This window comes from Falco peregrinus (assembly GCF_023634155.1).
Source record: "Falco peregrinus isolate bFalPer1 chromosome 12 unlocalized genomic scaffold, bFalPer1.pri SUPER_12_unloc_7, whole genome shotgun sequence".
Taxonomy (NCBI): domain Eukaryota; kingdom Metazoa; phylum Chordata; class Aves; order Falconiformes; family Falconidae; genus Falco; species Falco peregrinus.
In genome coordinates, this window is record NW_026599555.1 from 17312 (window position 1) to 33194 (window position 15883).

Genomic DNA, 15883 nt, shown 5'->3' on the forward strand with positions numbered 1-15883 from the left:
CCCCCCATAAGTGCATTAAAAACCACGAGACTTTTCTCAGGCATGATTTAATGGGGGTGAGACGTAGCATCAGGGTTGGGGGCGGGCCGGGGGCTCCCCCTCATGTGAGTAGCAGCACCGGGCACCCAAGGAGCAGTTTCCCTGCAGGAGGGGAGATGGGTGAGGGGGCTGGGGCACGCCCCCCCCCTTTTATTCTGTTGTCCCCCACCTTGTTCCCAGACCTTCACCCACCTCCCTGAAGCGTTTGCAGGGGAAGCTTTTCAGGCTGGTGCCGTCCTCCGTCCGCTTCGTCCGTTTGTTTTGGTGCCGCTTCCGCATCTCCTGGAGGGAGGAAGAGATGCCAACCCTGGGGGGCCACGAGCTGAGGACTGGGGGGGAAGGGGGGGAGGAGATGTGTCCCCCCTCCCCCCCCCCCCCCCAAAAAAAAAAGACAGAATGAGGGACTCTTCCCTCGTCATCGCCTTTTTTTGGGGGTCTTTATCCTCCCCTCCTGGCAAAAGGCCGGGGTACAACCCAACACCGTTTTGGTCTCACTTGTTTGGGGGGGGAGGGGGGGGGGCTGCTGGGTGCCCGACCCCACCATCGCCTACCCGAGAAGCGCCCCCTGCCCTTACCCAGCCTTGGCCCCTGGCTTTGGGCCCCCAAATAGCTTCAGGGTTTCCGGGAAGCGCTTCAAGCCACGTTTTCTGGAGCTGGGGTTGGCATCGTCGCGGAGTGTGAAGGATGCTTGGAGCCTGGAGGGGGGGGAGTTAGGGGGGGTGTGTCAGAGCCGTTTTGGGGGTCAGCGAGGTGGGGCCCCGCCCCTCACTGTCCACTGCGGGGTCGTACGTGGGCTCCACGGAGAGGGATGCGGGAAGCCGGGCTGGTCTCTGCGAACCGCTCGCGCTTCACTGGGTGGATTTTGGCCTGGGGGAGACGAGACGGGGGGGGGGGGGGGTCAGCTAAGCCCCAGGGTTGGGGGGGGGGGGGTGTCCTTGACCCCCCACTCCTCACCCAGCAGCGCATGATGTCCCAGAGCACGCCAGGCGGCGCATCCGTCTTCACAGCGTTCTTGCAGGCGTGGGAGAGCGAGACACGGTAGCCAGCGTGCAGGAGGGCAGACCTGGGGGGGGGGTGGGGGGGGGCACAGGGTGAGCCAGAGGAGGGGGCGGTGGGTGTGCACAAGCAGGAGGGGCAGGGGGCTTGGGGGGGCGAGTTTGGGGGGAATTCGGGGTGGCTCTGGGGGCTGGTGGCAGAGTTTGGGGGGGGGTGGGGAGCTCCAGCCCCAGGAATTTGGGTGGGTTTGGGGAGCTCTGGCCTGGGGAACTGCTGGGGGGGGGGGGGGGGGGGGGGGGGGGGGGTGTTTCAAAGTGCCCTGGGGGCTCTAGGAGGTTTGAGGTGGCTCCAGCCTGGGAGCGTGGGGGTGGCTGTGGGGGATTTTGGGGGGGCCCTACCTGAACTGCAGCAGCGAGGGGGTGTTGCAGTGGATGGTGCTGCTGAGGCTGTCCAGGGTGTAGTAGAGCGGGACATCGCTGAGCTCCTGCCCTCGGCGCATGGAGAGCGGCAGAGTCAGCACCAGCCCCCAGACTCAGAGGCGGGGGCGGCAGGCTCAGCCCTGCCTCGCGCACAGGGGGCCGGAAGCCGTCCCCATCCCCCCCCCCGTCGTGTGTGTGTGTCCCCCAATACCTCGGTGATGACACTGAGCATCCCCCGCATGCGCTCCTCTGTCTGGAAGCGCCCGGGGCTGCTCTCCAGCGCTGCCAGCACGTTTTCCACGAAGGCCACGTCATGCAGGGGCTCAGCCCACATGGGACCACCCAGCTGGGGAGGGGGCGGGGGGACACACAAGGGGCGGGGTGGGGTGTCAGTGCCAGAGGGGGACACACCAAGGGGACAGAGGGGACACGCACCCACCTGGTGCCGCTGCTGGCAGTACTCACAGGTGGGACCCACAGGTGGCCCCGTGGCTGCCCCGTACTTGAAGCTGGAAGGGGGAAATGAGGTGTGAGAGAGCCCCCCACCCTCACAGGGCACCCCCCACCCTCACAGGGCCCCCCGCCATACCCAGTGCCATGGCTCGTGACTTTGCCCAGGCGCTGGAGGTGGTGGGTGCCGCAGCCCACGCAGTGGTACACCAGAGCCTGCTTGCTGCCAGGACAAGGAGGTGGGGAGGGGGGTCAGGGGGCAGCCAGAGGGTGCAGCCCCCTCCCACCTGGCCTGCCATCACCTGGCCGAGGCTTTCACCTTCGCCTGCCCTGTGAAGACCCGCACGAAGACGCGGATGTAGAAGTCGGCGCTGACCGAGAGCAGCGGCACGATGAAGCGCTGGTAGCAGTTGGCACGGCTGTCCAGGCTGTGCAGGATGATCCGGAGGGCCTGGGGAGGGGGGGATAGGACAGCCCTGACCAGCTGCCCGCCCCTGCAGTGCCAGCAGGAGGGTGGGGGTCTCGGGGAACCCCCAAGCACTCACCATCTCGTGGCAGAACTTGCCCTTGAGGGACACGGCCCCGTATTTGCTGTAACAGGTTTCGGCGCTGTTGCCTGCCATCACGCCCATGTCTGTGCAGGTGACACAGAGCAGCCCTGCCCGGGGTGGGGGGTCAGGGGGTGCCACCAGGAGGAGCCAGTGGTCCAGGAGACCCCCCCCAGCCCCCCTGCTCACCTCCCTCGCTCACAGCCTGCACAGCGGCATCCAGGAAGGGCGCGGGGCTGCCGTAGGGGTCCAGATCGATCACGTCAAAGGGCTCCCTGTCTGCCTTGCACTGGTACATCAGCATCCTGGGGGTGGGAAGGGGGGTCCCGGGGCCATGGAGAACCCAATCAGCCCCCCTCGATGTCCCAGAGCCCCCCAGCCCTCATGAGGCCCCACACGAACCACAGGGGCCCAGCACCTGCTGGGAGGGACTGGTGGGGGTCCCCACGAACCAGCCCCACCTTAGGGCTGCACCCCTCGGTGCAGCAAGGGCAGCATATCCCCCCTGAGCCCCACCACAGGGACACTGGGACCAGTTTGAAGCCTGATCCTGGGTGTCCCGAGGGTGCTGGGCAGGGGTGAACCACAGCATCCCACTCCCCAGCAGGCTTCAGGGTGGGGTGCCGGGGGGGAGCGCAGAGCGGGTACCTGGCGTCGGCCATGCGGGGGGCCACCAGGGCCCCCACCCCGTTGAAGGCCACGTTGCGGTTCATCAGCTCCACCGCCCGGGCTGAGAAGTCGTTGGCCACCACGGCCCGTAGCCCCGGCACCTCCTTGGCGAAGCGGATGGAGCGGAGCCCCGAGGCCGCCAGCGCCTCCAGCACCCGCAGCCCTCCCTGTGGGGAGAGGGAGCTGCCGACGAGGGCTGGGGGGGGGGCAGCAGGGCACAGACCCCCTGGCGGGGGACAGAGGGAACCCTGCAGCCCCCCACCCACCCCAGCACCTCGCAGGCTTCTCCAGGCTTCACTGTCTGTGGGGCCTCGGGCGCTGGTGCGGTGTCACCATCCTCTGGTGGCTGCGTGTTCCCCGTGTCCATCTTCTCCTCCCCGGGGAGGACGACTGGAAAAGAGGTAGGGGGGCTGGTGGCAGAGTCCTGGGGATGGAGACCCCAAGGACGGGGACCCCAAGGATGTGGCCAAGGGGTAGCCCAGGGGACCCCGAGATTGTACCTACCCTGGATCCCCTTTGGCTGCAGCTGGAGCCGAGCAAACTCCGTCATGACGGCGCAGCTGAGGGGGACGGGGCATCAGGGACCCTCCTGGAGGGGGAGGGGGTGATCCCAACCCCTCCTAGTCCCCCTGGAGCAGCGTAGCCCCCCCCCCCCACAGTCCTCCCAGGACACACTAGAGCCCCCCATAACCCCCAGGGGCACACAAGAGTGCCCCACAATCCTCCCAGGTCACCCCAGAGCCCCCCACAATCCCCACAGCACACCCCAGAGCCCCCCATAACCCCCTGGGTTACCCCAGAGTCCACCACAATCCCCTTGGGACACCCCGGAGCCACCACAATCCCCCCCTGGACACTCCTCCAGAGCCCCCCACAGTCCTCCCAGGACATCCGAGAGCCCCCCATAATCCCCTGGGATACTCCAGACTCTACCACAATCCTCTTGGGACAACTCAGAGCCCTCCCAAGACACCTGAGAGTCCCCCACAGTCCTCCCAGGACACACTAGAGCCCCCCATAATCCCCCAGGGACACACAAGAGCTCCCCACAATCTTCCCAGGTCACTCCAGATCCCACCACAATCCTCCCAGGACACCCCAGATCCCACCACAATCCCTCCAGCACACCCCAGAGCCCCCCACAGTCCTCCCAAGACACCCAGGAGCCCCCCATAACCCCCTGGGTTACCCCAGAGTCCACCACAATCCCCTTGGGGCACCCCGGAGCCCCCCACAATCCCCCCCCGGACACTCCAGAGCCCCCCACAATCCTCCCAGGACATCTGAGAGCCCCCCACAGCCCTCCCAAGACACCCCAGAGCCCCCCATAACCCCCTGGGTTACCCCAGAGTCCACCACAATCCCCTTGGGACACCCCAGAGCCCCCCACATCCTCCCAGGACACCCCAGAGCCCCCCACAATCCCCCCAGCACACCCCAGAGCCCCCCACAATCCTCCCAAGACACCTGAGAACCCCCCACAATCCCCTCAGGACACCCCAGAGTCCCCCTGGGACAGCTCCATGGCCTCTCAACCCTCCTGAGACACCCCGGAGCCCCCCCTGTGACCCCACCAGGGCAACCCTGAGCCCCCCCTGCCCCCTCCATGATGCCCCTGGGCCTCCCAGCCCCACTCACGTCAGGTCGCGGTTGAAGCCCTGCACGGGGTTGTAGAAAACCTCGTTGGCACTGGGGAAGAGGATGGTGGCTCGGCCCTCGGAGATCAGCGTCTCGCCAGTCCCGGGGGGGCTCCCGGGTCCCGGGGGAGGCCCAGAGCCGTTGGGGGAGGCCCCATCCATGGCAGCGGGACCGCGGGGGAGGCCCGAGCTGGCTCTGCGAAGGGCACTGAAGGCAGCCGCTGCGGCTGGGGGGGCGGGGGGGTTAATGTTGTACTGGAGCGGCCTGGGGGAGATGGAGCCGTCTGGGGGGGAGAGGGCACAGGGAAAAGAGGGACACCCCCAAAAGGGGGAGCAAGGGGTGGGGAATGCAGAAGGAGACGACCCCCCCGCGGGGGGAAATGGGGGGGTCAGGCGAGGGGAGCGGGCACGGAGCCGGGGGTCGAACCCCCAGGGCAGGACCGAGGTAGGGTGGCGCCCCCCACCCCCAACAACAACACGTGGCGCAGGACAAGGCCGGGCACCCCCAGCGCCGCACGCACTGCGCCAGGCCACGCCCCCCGGCCTCGCCCCTTCAGGACACGCCCCCGCTTCTCCTCCCCCCCCCCCGCCGCCGGTAACATCCCCCCTCCCCGCCCCCCCCCCGCCGCTCACCTCGCCCGCGCCGCCCCGCGCATCCTCCGCGCCGCCCCTCACATGGGCGCCGCCATCTTGCGGCGGGCGGCATGCGGTCACGTGACGCGCGGCCGACGGTGCCTCGCGAGTGCCATAAAACCTCCGCCGGCCCCGAAACGCGGCCGGGAAACCGGATCCTGAGGAAAGGGGGGAGGACCCCGACTTGATCCCACCCATAGCCACCCAGAGGGGGACCCCTAGCTGATCCCGCGTGCGGGGCAGGGACACCCGTGGCTTTGCGCGTCGCCCTCCTCCCTGCCGTTATCTCCAATGGGAGCGCAGGGAGGGTGTCGCGGAGCTGCTCGGCGCTCGGCTGGTCAGGCCTGCGCCGGGTGCGCATGCGCGGGCGGCGCGCCGGGTGATGCGGCGTTCGGCTGAGCGCGCCTGTCGCACAATGAATGGCCGCTGAGCGCGGCGGGGACGGGGACGGGCACCGGCAGCGGCACCGGGAGCGGCCGGAGCCGCAGCGCAGCGCCCCCCCGGCCTCCGGTAAGGCGGAGACAGCCCCTCCCCTTCCCCAGCCCCGCCACCCCCCCCGCCTCCCGCCCCCTCGGGCCTGGCCCCGCCCCCCCGGCCTCCTCCCCCCGTTACTCCCCCCCTCCCCCCCCCCCCGTCCCGGGCCTTTCCCCCTCCCCCCCATTTCCTTGGGCCTGCGCCGCCTTCCCGCCCCCCGGGTTGGGGGATCCCCCTGCGCCCCCCCATTACCCAGGGAGTACGCCCCCCCCCCCCAGATCTGGGGATCCCCATCCCTTCCCGCCCCCCCGCCTGTGTTTTGGGGTCCTCCCTCTCCTGGACCGGGGTATTTGTCATCTCCCCCCGCCCCGAAATTTGTGTTCTCCCCGTTGTTTCCCCCAGGTGGGGGGATACCCCCCCATTGCCCCCTCCGAGGGGTCGTGGGCCCCCCTGTCTCACCCCCAAGGAGTGGGGGTCCCCCCTGTCCCCAGCCTGGGGAGTGGGTTTCCCCCCCAAAAAAATGGGGAAACTTCGTTCTTCCCAGAATGGGGGGGTCTCCGTGTTCCCCGTCCCGTCCCCCCCCCCCAAGTCCTGTGGAACCCCTATTCCACCTCAAGGAATAAGATCCCGTAAAGCCCCTGCCTGAAGTGTGGGGTGTCGTGTCCCCCCCCCGCCTCCCCCAAATGTTGGAGACCCCCTGGTCCTCCCCAGCTGGAGGGGTCCTCTCACCACCCTAGAAGAAGGGGGGGATACCCCGTATTTACCAGAACTGCCCCCCCACCTCAGCTGGGACCCTGCTAGGCCCGGGGCACCCCTTGGCCTGAGCACCCCCATGTCCCTATGCCTGGGGACCCCTCCTCAGATAGGGACCCCCCTCGAAAATGCCACCCCAAAAGGGGAAACCTGCTGCTTCCTCCCACTCCACCGTGTCTGTGTGTCCATCCAGCCTCACCCCCCTCCTCTCCCAGCTGGCGACCCCTTCCCCAATCTCGGGGGGGCTCTGAGACCCCCCGGGGCATCCCCCAATTTGTGGGGCACCCACACCCCATTGAAAGCCCATTTGGGGGGTTCTCCAGCCCCATTTTTCAGTCGTGTCCCCCTCCCCTCGCCCCCACCCAACCCGGGATGGGGAGTTGTTCCTGGGGCAGCCCCAGACTGGGGGGCTGGGAGGGGGGAGATGGGGGTCCGGGTGGGTGCCAGGGTGAGCTCAGTTTTGGGGGACACACTGGACCCCTGTGGGGCCATGTCTGAATTCCTGTGCCTGGTCTGTTCCTCATCTCTCTGTCCCTGTCCCCTTCCCGCCATGTCCTGCCCCCATCCTCTGTCCCCCCTCCCCCCATCTCTGCCCTTCTCCATGTGCCTCGCTGTCTGTCTGTCCCCATGTCCCTGCCCTGCTGCCTGTCACCGCTGCGTCTCTGCCCCATCTGTGTGTCCTCATACACTGCTCCTGGGGTCCCTGTTCCCCTGGGGCTGCCCCCCTTCCCTCTGTGTCCCTGTCCCCGCTGTCCGTGCGTGTCCCCCACGTCTGCCCCATGCCCCGTGTCCCTGTCCCTGTGTGTCCCCCACGTCTGCCCCGTGCCCCGTGCCCCTGTCCCCGTGTGTCCCCCATGTCTGTCCCATGTGTCCTGCATGTCTGTCCTGTGTCCCCCCTGTGTTTGCCCCGTGTCCCTGCCTCCATGTGTCCCCCACATCTGCCTGGCTCCTTACTCACCCATGTCCATGGTCCCTATGCCTGCCCTACTCCCTGTGTCCCTCTCCCCCCCCCGTCCACCCCACTCCCCGTGTCCCCATCCCCACCCCTGCCCCGTGTCCCCCTCCTCGTCCCCACAGGCCCCCGTCGGCTCCCGCGATGGCTCAGACGCTGCAGATGGAGATCCCCAACTTTGGGAACAGCATCCTGGAGTGCCTGAACGAGCAGCGGCTGCAGGGGCTGTACTGCGACGTCTCGGTGGTAGTGAAGGGCCACGCGTTCAAGGCGCACCGGGCCGTGCTGGCCGCCAGCAGCTCCTATTTTCGGGACCTTTTCAACAGCAGCAAGAGCGCGGTGGTGGAGCTGCCAGCCGCCGTCCAGCCCCAGTCCTTCCAGCAGATCCTCAGCTTCTGCTACACAGGACGGCTGAGCATGAACGTGGGCGACCAGTTCCTGCTGATGTACACGGCCGGCTTCCTGCAGATCCAGGAGATCATGGAGAAGGGGACTGAGTTCTTCCTCAAGGTCAGCTCGCCCAGCTGCGACTCGCAGGGGCTGCACGGCGAGGAGGCACCCTCCTCCGAGCCCCAGAGCCCCGTGGCTCAGACCTCGGGGTGGCCCTCGGGCGCTGCCGCCCTGCCCCTGGTCTCGCGGGTGAAGACGGAGCAGGGAGAGCCCGAGGGGGTGCAGTGCACCTTCGTGGTCAAGCGCCTCTGGGATGGCGGCCCCAAGGACGGCGCCGCCGGCGGCAATGGCAGCCGTAAGATGGCCAAATTCTCCGCGCCCGAGCCGGGACGCCAGCCGCAGCCCCCAGCCCCAGCGGCTGCAGCGGGGCCAGCCCCAGCGGCAGCGGCGGCGGCAGCGCCCGGCCCCAGCGCGGCTGACCAAACCAGCCCCGGCGGCACGTCCAGTGCCTACACGAGCGACAGCCCCGGTTCCTTCCACAACGAGGAGGACGAGGAGGAGGACGGGGGCGAGGAAGGCTCGGACGAGCAGTACCGCCAGATCTGCAACATGTACACCATGTACAGCATGATGAATGTAGGGCAGGCAGGTGAGGCTCCGCCCATGCGGGGCGTGGTCGGTGGGGGCACCGCCCACTGGGTGTGACACACTGAGGCTCCACCCACGGGGTGTGGTTTGAGGGGATGGGGTTCTTTGTGGGGGTGTGGTCAGGTGGGGCTCTGCCCGTTGTGGGGGTGTGGTCATCGGGGGCACACCCATTAAGGGGTGTGGTCACCTAATGCCCCACCCATGAGACAGGGTCACCTAATGCCCAGTCTCAGGCGTGGCTGGGGAGGGGTGTGGCCACATCTGGGGGGTATGTTTTGGGGATGTGGGTGGGGTCACCTGAGGCTCCACCTCTCTGGGGGTGTGGCCAGAGGCTTCCAGGCTCAGGGGGTGGAGCTAGAGGAGTTAGGCCCCACCCATAGGCTGTGTCTGTGGGTGGGCGTGGCTTATGGGCCCACTCCTAGGCTGTGTCTGTGGGTGGGCGTGGCTTACGGGCCCACCCATGGGTGTGGCTATTGGTGGGAAGGAGCCCTGCTGTAGGGAATGAGTGCTGGGTGTGGTCTGTTAGGCTCCACCCCTTGTGGGTGGTGTTTGTGGGTGTGGCCTGGTGGGGCTCCACCCCCTGGTGATGGTTATGGGAGGCACACGGCCAGGAGTTGAGCTGTCGCTGAGTCCCCGTGTCCCCTCGGGGACTGCGTCGGTGGGATGGGAGCCCTGGGGTGACCCCCCCCCAGCTGACCCCCTGTGTCCCCCCGCCCCCTGGGGTCACCCCTCCCCAGCCGCCGAGAAGGTGGAGGCGCTGCCGGACCAGGCCACCTCGGAGTCACGCAACCGGGTGCGGGTGCGGCAGGACCTGGCCTCGCTGCCGGCCGAGCTCATCAACCAGATCGGGAACCGCTGCCACCCCAAGCTCTACGACGAGGGAGACCCCGCCGAGAAGCTGGAGCTCGTCACAGGTACGTGGGGAAGGGGGGGGTGTCCCCGCGGGGTGGGGGTCCCCAGGGGGTGCCCAGCCCCGCTCACCCGCCCGTGTCCCTCCCCAGGCACCAACGTCTACATCACGCGGGCGCAGCTGATGAACTGCCACGTCAGTGCGGGGACGCGGCACAAAGTCCTGCTGCGGCGGCTCCTGGCGTCTTTCTTTGACCGGTGAGTCGGGCCAGGGCGCCTGGCTTCTCCCCCTGCCCGGTTTTGGGGTCCCACAGGGGTTGGGGGGGCTGGACACCCACGTTCTCACCCCTCTTCTTCGCTCCCTCGCCAGCAACACCCTGGCCAACAGCTGCGGCACGGGCATCCGCTCGTCCACCAATGACCCGAGCCGAAAGCCGCTGGACAGCCGGGTCCTGCACGCCGTCAAGTGTGAGTGGGGGCACACGGGGGGACGGGGGGGGCACGGGAGTGTTGGGGGGGGGGTCCAGGGAAAGAGAATCGGAGGGGTCTAGGGATGAGGGGGAGCCTGGGATTGAGAGATCCACTGGGTCTGGGGGTACGTGGGGATAGGGAAGACCCCAGCGAGGGAGGGATGGCAGGAAATGGGGGACAGGGGGAGACCCCAGAGAGGGGACAGGGCAGACCCCGGGGCTGGGGACACCCCAGAGAGGGGACAGTAGGGGACAGACAGGGCAGACCTCGGGGCTGGGGGCACCCCAGAGAGGGGACAGTAGGGGACAGACAGGGCAGACCTCGGGGCTGGGGGGACCCCAGAGAGGGGATGATCAGGACAGGGGGGACCCCGGGGCTGAAGGGACCCTGGAGAGAGGTGACAGTCGGGGACCGGGACAGGACAGACCTAAAGTGGAGCGACAGGTGCAGTTCAGGTTCCCCTGAGCCAAACCCCTTCCTGCGACGCTGGTGACAGGGGCGGGCGGGCAGCACAGAGGACCCCTGCGGCGCTGCCCCTGTCACCCGTGTCACCATGTCCCTGTGTCGTCCCCCCCCTCCCCGCCCAGTTTACTGCCAGAACTTCGCGCCCAACTTCAAGGAGAGCGAGATGAACGCCATCGCCGCCGACATGTGCACCAACGCCCGGCGCGTTGTGCGCAAGAGCTGGATCCCGAAGCTGAAGCTGCTGTATGGCCGAGGGTGACTCCTACACCTCCTTCATCAACGACACCGGCAAGCTGGAGCCCGACATCATGGGCCCCGAGCCGGCCTTTGAGGCCGCTGGCCACGAGGGCGAGGCAGGTGCCCCCGGGGAGGGTCTGCAGTGACCCCCACCCCCCTGCCCCGGGGACCCCCGCCGGTGCGGGGACCCCGACCACATAGGGAACCCCTGTGGTAGGGCCCCTGCAGCTGGGTGAGGGTCCCTGTCGGTGGTGGGACCCCCCCTGCGCTGGGTAGGGGGACCTGTGGTCGTGGAGGGGGCCCGTGTGGGTGTAGGGGACCCCCCCCCCCCCGACTCCAGGCGGGCACCCCCTTGGGGCAGGGACCCCCCAGGGGCAGGGGAGCCACCGGGGAGGGCACCGTGCCACTGTGGGGCCCCTGGCTGTGGGGTCCGGTCCCCTCCCCACGGGGTTTAGGATTTGGGGAGGGGGTGGCAGTGGCTCAGCTCAGCCTGGCTGCCCCCTCCTCCCCCCCTCTGCCCCCCCCTCCCAAGCGGTTTCAGGGGGCTGGGGGGGCCGGGGCACACTCAGCTCGGGCTTTCCTTCCGTGCCGTAAACGGCAGGAGTTGACGAGGTCCCGTATCCCCTCCCCGGGGGCGTCAGCGTCTCTCCTGGCCCCCCACCCCACCCAGGTCCCCAATGTTGTCTCTGGGCCCTCCACATCTCCTCCCCCCCCCCCCCAGGTGACGTTTCTCCAGGCACCCGCGTGGGTCCCCTGTGTCCCCTCCCCGGGGCCACTGTCTCTGCAGGCAACCGCATGTGTCCCCCCCCTGTGTCCCGTGTGTGTCCCCCCCGCAGCCCAGGGACCAGCATCTCTCTGGGCAACCCCACGCGTTTGCCTCAGTCTTCCCCATCCCCCCCGCCCCGCCCCCCCCCCCCCCCCCGCCCAAAGTCCCGGCGTCTCCCCAGCGCCTGCATGTGTCCCCCAGGTCCCCCGCGTCCCCCCCCCCCCGGGGCCAGAGTCTCTCCAGGTGACTGTGTGTGTCCCCTCCCAGGTCCCCCCTCCTCATGTCTCTCCAGGTGTTGTGTGTGTCCCCCCCCTCCCCTCTCGTCCCCCTCCCCCAGGGGCGGCATCTCTCTGGGCGTCTGCGTTTGTCCCCAGGCGATGGCACATGTCCCCTCCCCGTGCTGCCCAGCCCCCCCGCCCCCCATCAGAAAGGGGGTGTCCCCTCTCTGTGCCCCCCCCCCCAGCCAGCTGTGGGCGTGGGTGGGGGTGGCTCATATTGGACCCCCCCCTCCACAGGGATGGGACCCCCCCATGGGGTTGAAGGCTGCACAGGAGCAGCCCCTCCTCGTTAGCCCCCCGCCTTCGTTAGCCCCCCGCTGCTGGGGCTCCTGCCGGCTGCAACAAGGCTTTTACCATCCCGGGGGCTGGGGGGGTGACACGGGGACACCCCTGGGCAGGGGTGGGCCCAGCGGCCTGGCCAGCCTGATGTGGGGAGGGGGTGCGGGTTGGCAGCCCACCTCTGCAGGGGGGGTCAAGGGGGGAACATACAGCCCCCTCCGCTCCCCCCAGCCGTGGCTCTGCCCCCCCCCTCCCCTCTCCAGGCTTTGCACCGGCTTTATCCAAGCCCTGAAGGGGGAAACTGAGGCACTGTTTGGTGGCCCCTCCCCGTGCAAACTGGAGGGGCTGGGAGGCAACCCAGGCGTCCGCCCCCCCGCCCCCCCCCCCTCCCCCCCCCCAACAGGTCTCCTGACGTTCGGTCAAGTGCCTTACCCGCTGCCCGGCCCCCGGGCTCCGATCGCGTCTCCACTATCTCACCGCTCCGTGCCAAACCACCCTGGCCCCGCCCCCCGCCACCCCGGCCGGGGGGGGCACAGGGACCCCCACAGCCCCCTCTCACTCCACCCCAAGCCCCGGACGCCTGGGTTCTTCCCCTTCCCCCCTCACAGCCCACCCCCCACCCCCCCATTTTCCCCGTGCCTCAGTTTCCCCCCATTCCCTGTGTGATGAGTTGCACGGTCTCAGCCCAACGGGGGGGTCCCCGCCGTGTCCTCCCAATCCTCCTCCCCAGCTTTGCAGGCGCTCAGTGAGCCCAGCCCCCTCCCCTCCCCTTCCCTCCCCCTCCCCCCCCCCCCATTTCAGTGGGATGGGGCCTTCCCCCCCCCCCCTTTTTTTTTTTTTTTCTGTTGGTTTTTTTTCCACCCCAAAAGCTGTACAGAAGCGGGGAGCGTGCGGCGGCGTCTCGGCAGCATGGACCCCCACCCCGGGCTTGCGCTTACCCCCCCTTACCCCACCCCCCCCCCGGGGCTGCCAGTGTCTGTCCTGTGTTATGAAGTGCCAAGACGCCCGTTTATGAAGTGCCAAGACGCCCGTTCCCGGTGCCCCCCCCGGCCCCCCCCGAGTCGCTGGAGAATTGCACATGAACTGCTGTACGAGAGCGGAGAGGGACTGCAGAAATGTTAATAATGATAAATAAAACACAGAGGTTTGTAACAGCCCCCCGCCTCTCCGCCTGCTGGGGGGGCGCCCCCCCCGCCCTCCCAAATGCCCCCTGGGGCCGGGGGGGGGAGCGCTGCACGGGGGGGGGGTCGCACAGGGGTGTTGCACAGAGAGGAGCGGGGGTGGCGGGGGGTGGGGGTACGGGGTGATGTGTGGTGGTGGTGGGTGTGCAAGGCACCGGTGCATGTGGGGGGAGGGCGTGCAATGCACGGTGGTTGTGCAAGGTGTGTGCAGAGAGGTAGTGTGTGCAACGCGCAAACCGCTCACGCGAGGCACGGTGCATGCATGGGGAGTGCATGTGCAAGGCACAGCACTCGTGCAAGGCGCTGGTGCATGCACGGGGGGGTATGTGTGCGATGCACGGTGCTGGTGCAGCGCCCAGTGAACACACAGCGCTGCTGCACGTGAAATATTTGTGCAGTGCTCGTGCAACGCTCCGTAATGCCAGTGCTTGTGCAAAGCCTGGTACACATGGAGGCCCCGTGCTTGCGCAAGGCCCCCGTGCTCGTGCAAAGCTCATGCAAAGCCCAGTGCTCGTGCAAGGCTCGTGCAAGGCCTGGTCCTCGTGCAACACCCGTGCAAGACTCGGCGCTTGTGCACGGCTCGTGCGAGGACGCTGCACGAGCAGCCGCAGGGACGGGGCGCGCGTAGGCGCCGGAGGGGGCGGGGCCTCCCTCCCGGCGCGCCCCGCCCCTGCCCTTATTTGGGCCGGCGGAAGCGTCCCCGCCCCCTTCCCCTTCCAGGCGTCACGGGCCCCAAATATAGTCATGGAAACGGCGCGCGGTTACCTCACGGGGCGGGGCGGGGCGGCGCGCGGGAAGGAGGGGGGGGGGGGGGGGGTCCCAGGACCCTCACCCCATGGGCCACAGGGACCCGATCCCGGGGGGGGGGGCACCGGGATCACCACCGTATGGGGCACAGGGACCCCTTTACCGGCGGGAGGGGGCACAGGGACCCCATTCGGGGGGGGGCACCGGGACCCCCAGCCCGTGCGGCACAGGGACCCCCGTCACCCAGAGGGGCAAAGGAACACGATCCCGGCGGGGGTCACCGGGACCCCCCACCCCATGGGCCACAGGGACCCGATCCTCGAGGGGGGGGGGGGGGGTGCACAGGACCCCCTTACCCCGTGGGGGGGGCACCGGGACCCCCACCGTATGGGGCACAGGGACCCCCTTCCCCAGCAGAGCCCCCCCCTCCTCCCAGCAGCCCCCTCCCATCCCCCCCGGGGCATTTCCGACCCCGGCGCCGCCGAGCCGGGCCGAGCCGCCGCGGGGCCGGATGCGGGGGGGGGGGGCGGGGGCGGGGGCGGGCGGGGGAGGTGGCGGGCGGGGCTATAAGAGCCCCGGGGGCGGCCCCGCCGCGTCCGCCGCCGGCCGCCATGGAGGAGGCGCAGCGGCTGCTCACCGTGTCCGGTGTGGAAGCTGTACCGGTGCCGCCTGCAGCGCGGCGGCCTCCGCCTGCACCGGAGCCTCCAGCTCTCGCTGCTCGTCCGGGCCGCCCGGCACCGCTACCTGAGCGCCCGTGCGGCCGCGCAGCCGGGACCCGGCACCGGGACCCCTCTGGGGGGGGCACCCGTCCCGCACCGGGGGCAGCCCCCGACGGGGGACCCGCGCTGTGCCCAGGAACGGGGGGACACCCCCAGCCGACCGGTCCCGGACCGAGGGACCCCGCCGAGCCAGCCGGTTCCGGACCCCGGCACCACCGCGGACCCGGGGGATCCCCCCAGCCGACCGGCTCCGGACCCCCGAAGCACCGCGAACTGGGGGGGTCCCTCCCAGCCCGACCGACCCTGGACCGACGGACCCCTCCGAGCCGACCGATCGCGGATCCCCGCAGCACCGCGAACCCGTGGGACCCCCCCAGCCGACCGGTCCCGGACCGGTGGGACCCCCACAGCAAACCGCCTGCGGACCCGGGGGACCCTCCCAGCCGGTCGACGCCGGACCCCCGCAGCACCGCGAAACCGGTGGGATCCCCCCAGCCGACCGACCCCAGACCGAGGAACGCCCCCCCAGCCGACCGGTCTGGGACCCCCGCAGCATCGCGGACCGGTGGGACCTCTCCCGACCACATGGACCCCCACGAACCGGGACCACCCCCCGGCCACCCCGATCCGGGACCACGACCCTCCGCCGCTGCCCCCCCGGGATCCACGGAGCGCCGCCCGCGCCCCACCGCCGCCTGAGCCGGGCTCCCCCGGCCCCCCCCGCGGCCCGGGCGCAAGCGGCGGAGCAGCGGCTGCACCGGTGCCGGGCCGGTGCCGGTACCGGAGCAAACGGGCGCGGCTGGAGGCGGAGGAGCCGCCGCTGCCCCCGGGGCCGCCCGGGCGCTGCTCGGGGGCCGCCCGCCGCCGCCTTCGGGCTGCTGGTCCGCGCCGTCGGGGCGTGCTGACCCCCCCCCCGGGGCACGGACGGCACAAAGTGGGTTGAGACGGAGATACGCCCCCCCCCAGCCCCGGGACATACGGACTCTCGGTGGACACACACCCCCACCCCCCCACGGTTGGACGTTCCTTCCGTTACTGCTTGTGGTGCTGGGGGGGCCCTAGGCTGGCCCTGGGCGCCCCCCCCTGCCCGAATTTGTTTAATTATTATTTTGTTAAATAAAGGTGGATTTTGTGCAGCTGCTGCCTCGGGGTGTGAAGGGGGGGGGCTGCTCTGTGCCTATGACACCCCCCTAGATGCCCCCCTTCCCCCCAAATTGGAGGGCGTCCCCTGATAGGTCGGTTGGCTTGGCCCAAACACTTGGTGGGGGTGGGGTGGAAATTGG

The 15883-nt window shown here is 69.5% G+C and overlaps 3 protein-coding genes across 3 annotated transcripts; 2 read left to right on the forward strand and 1 right to left on the reverse strand.

Annotated features, from left to right (window-relative positions):
• Nucleotides 1-31: 31 nt before the first annotated feature.
• TRMT1 (tRNA methyltransferase 1) lies at nt 32-5844 on the reverse strand. The gene is given in 19 exon segments (XM_055793233.1): nt 32-141; nt 232-346; nt 615-664; nt 667-734; nt 829-845; nt 847-906; nt 994-1102; nt 1434-1519; nt 1666-1800; nt 1894-1963; nt 2044-2127; nt 2207-2355; nt 2450-2562; nt 2642-2757; nt 3101-3288; nt 3396-3511; nt 3626-3681; nt 4760-4985; nt 5434-5844. Coding segments are annotated over 19 exon segments (2118 nt in total). The 5' UTR covers nt 5753-5844; the 3' UTR covers nt 32-100.
• NACC1 (nucleus accumbens associated 1) lies at nt 5777-11512 on the forward strand. The gene is given in 7 exon segments (XM_055793235.1): nt 5777-5901; nt 7696-8609; nt 9346-9522; nt 9610-9715; nt 9828-9925; nt 10516-10637; nt 10639-11512. Coding segments are annotated over 6 exon segments (1536 nt in total). The 5' UTR covers nt 5777-5901; nt 7696-7714; the 3' UTR covers nt 10777-11512.
• Nucleotides 11513-14492: 2980 nt separating this feature from the next.
• Nucleotides 14493-15736, forward strand: IER2 (immediate early response 2). The gene is given in 2 exon segments (XM_055793232.1): nt 14493-14525; nt 14527-15736. Coding segments are annotated over 2 exon segments (1050 nt in total). The 3' UTR covers nt 15544-15736.
• Nucleotides 15737-15883: the final 147 nt, after the last annotated feature.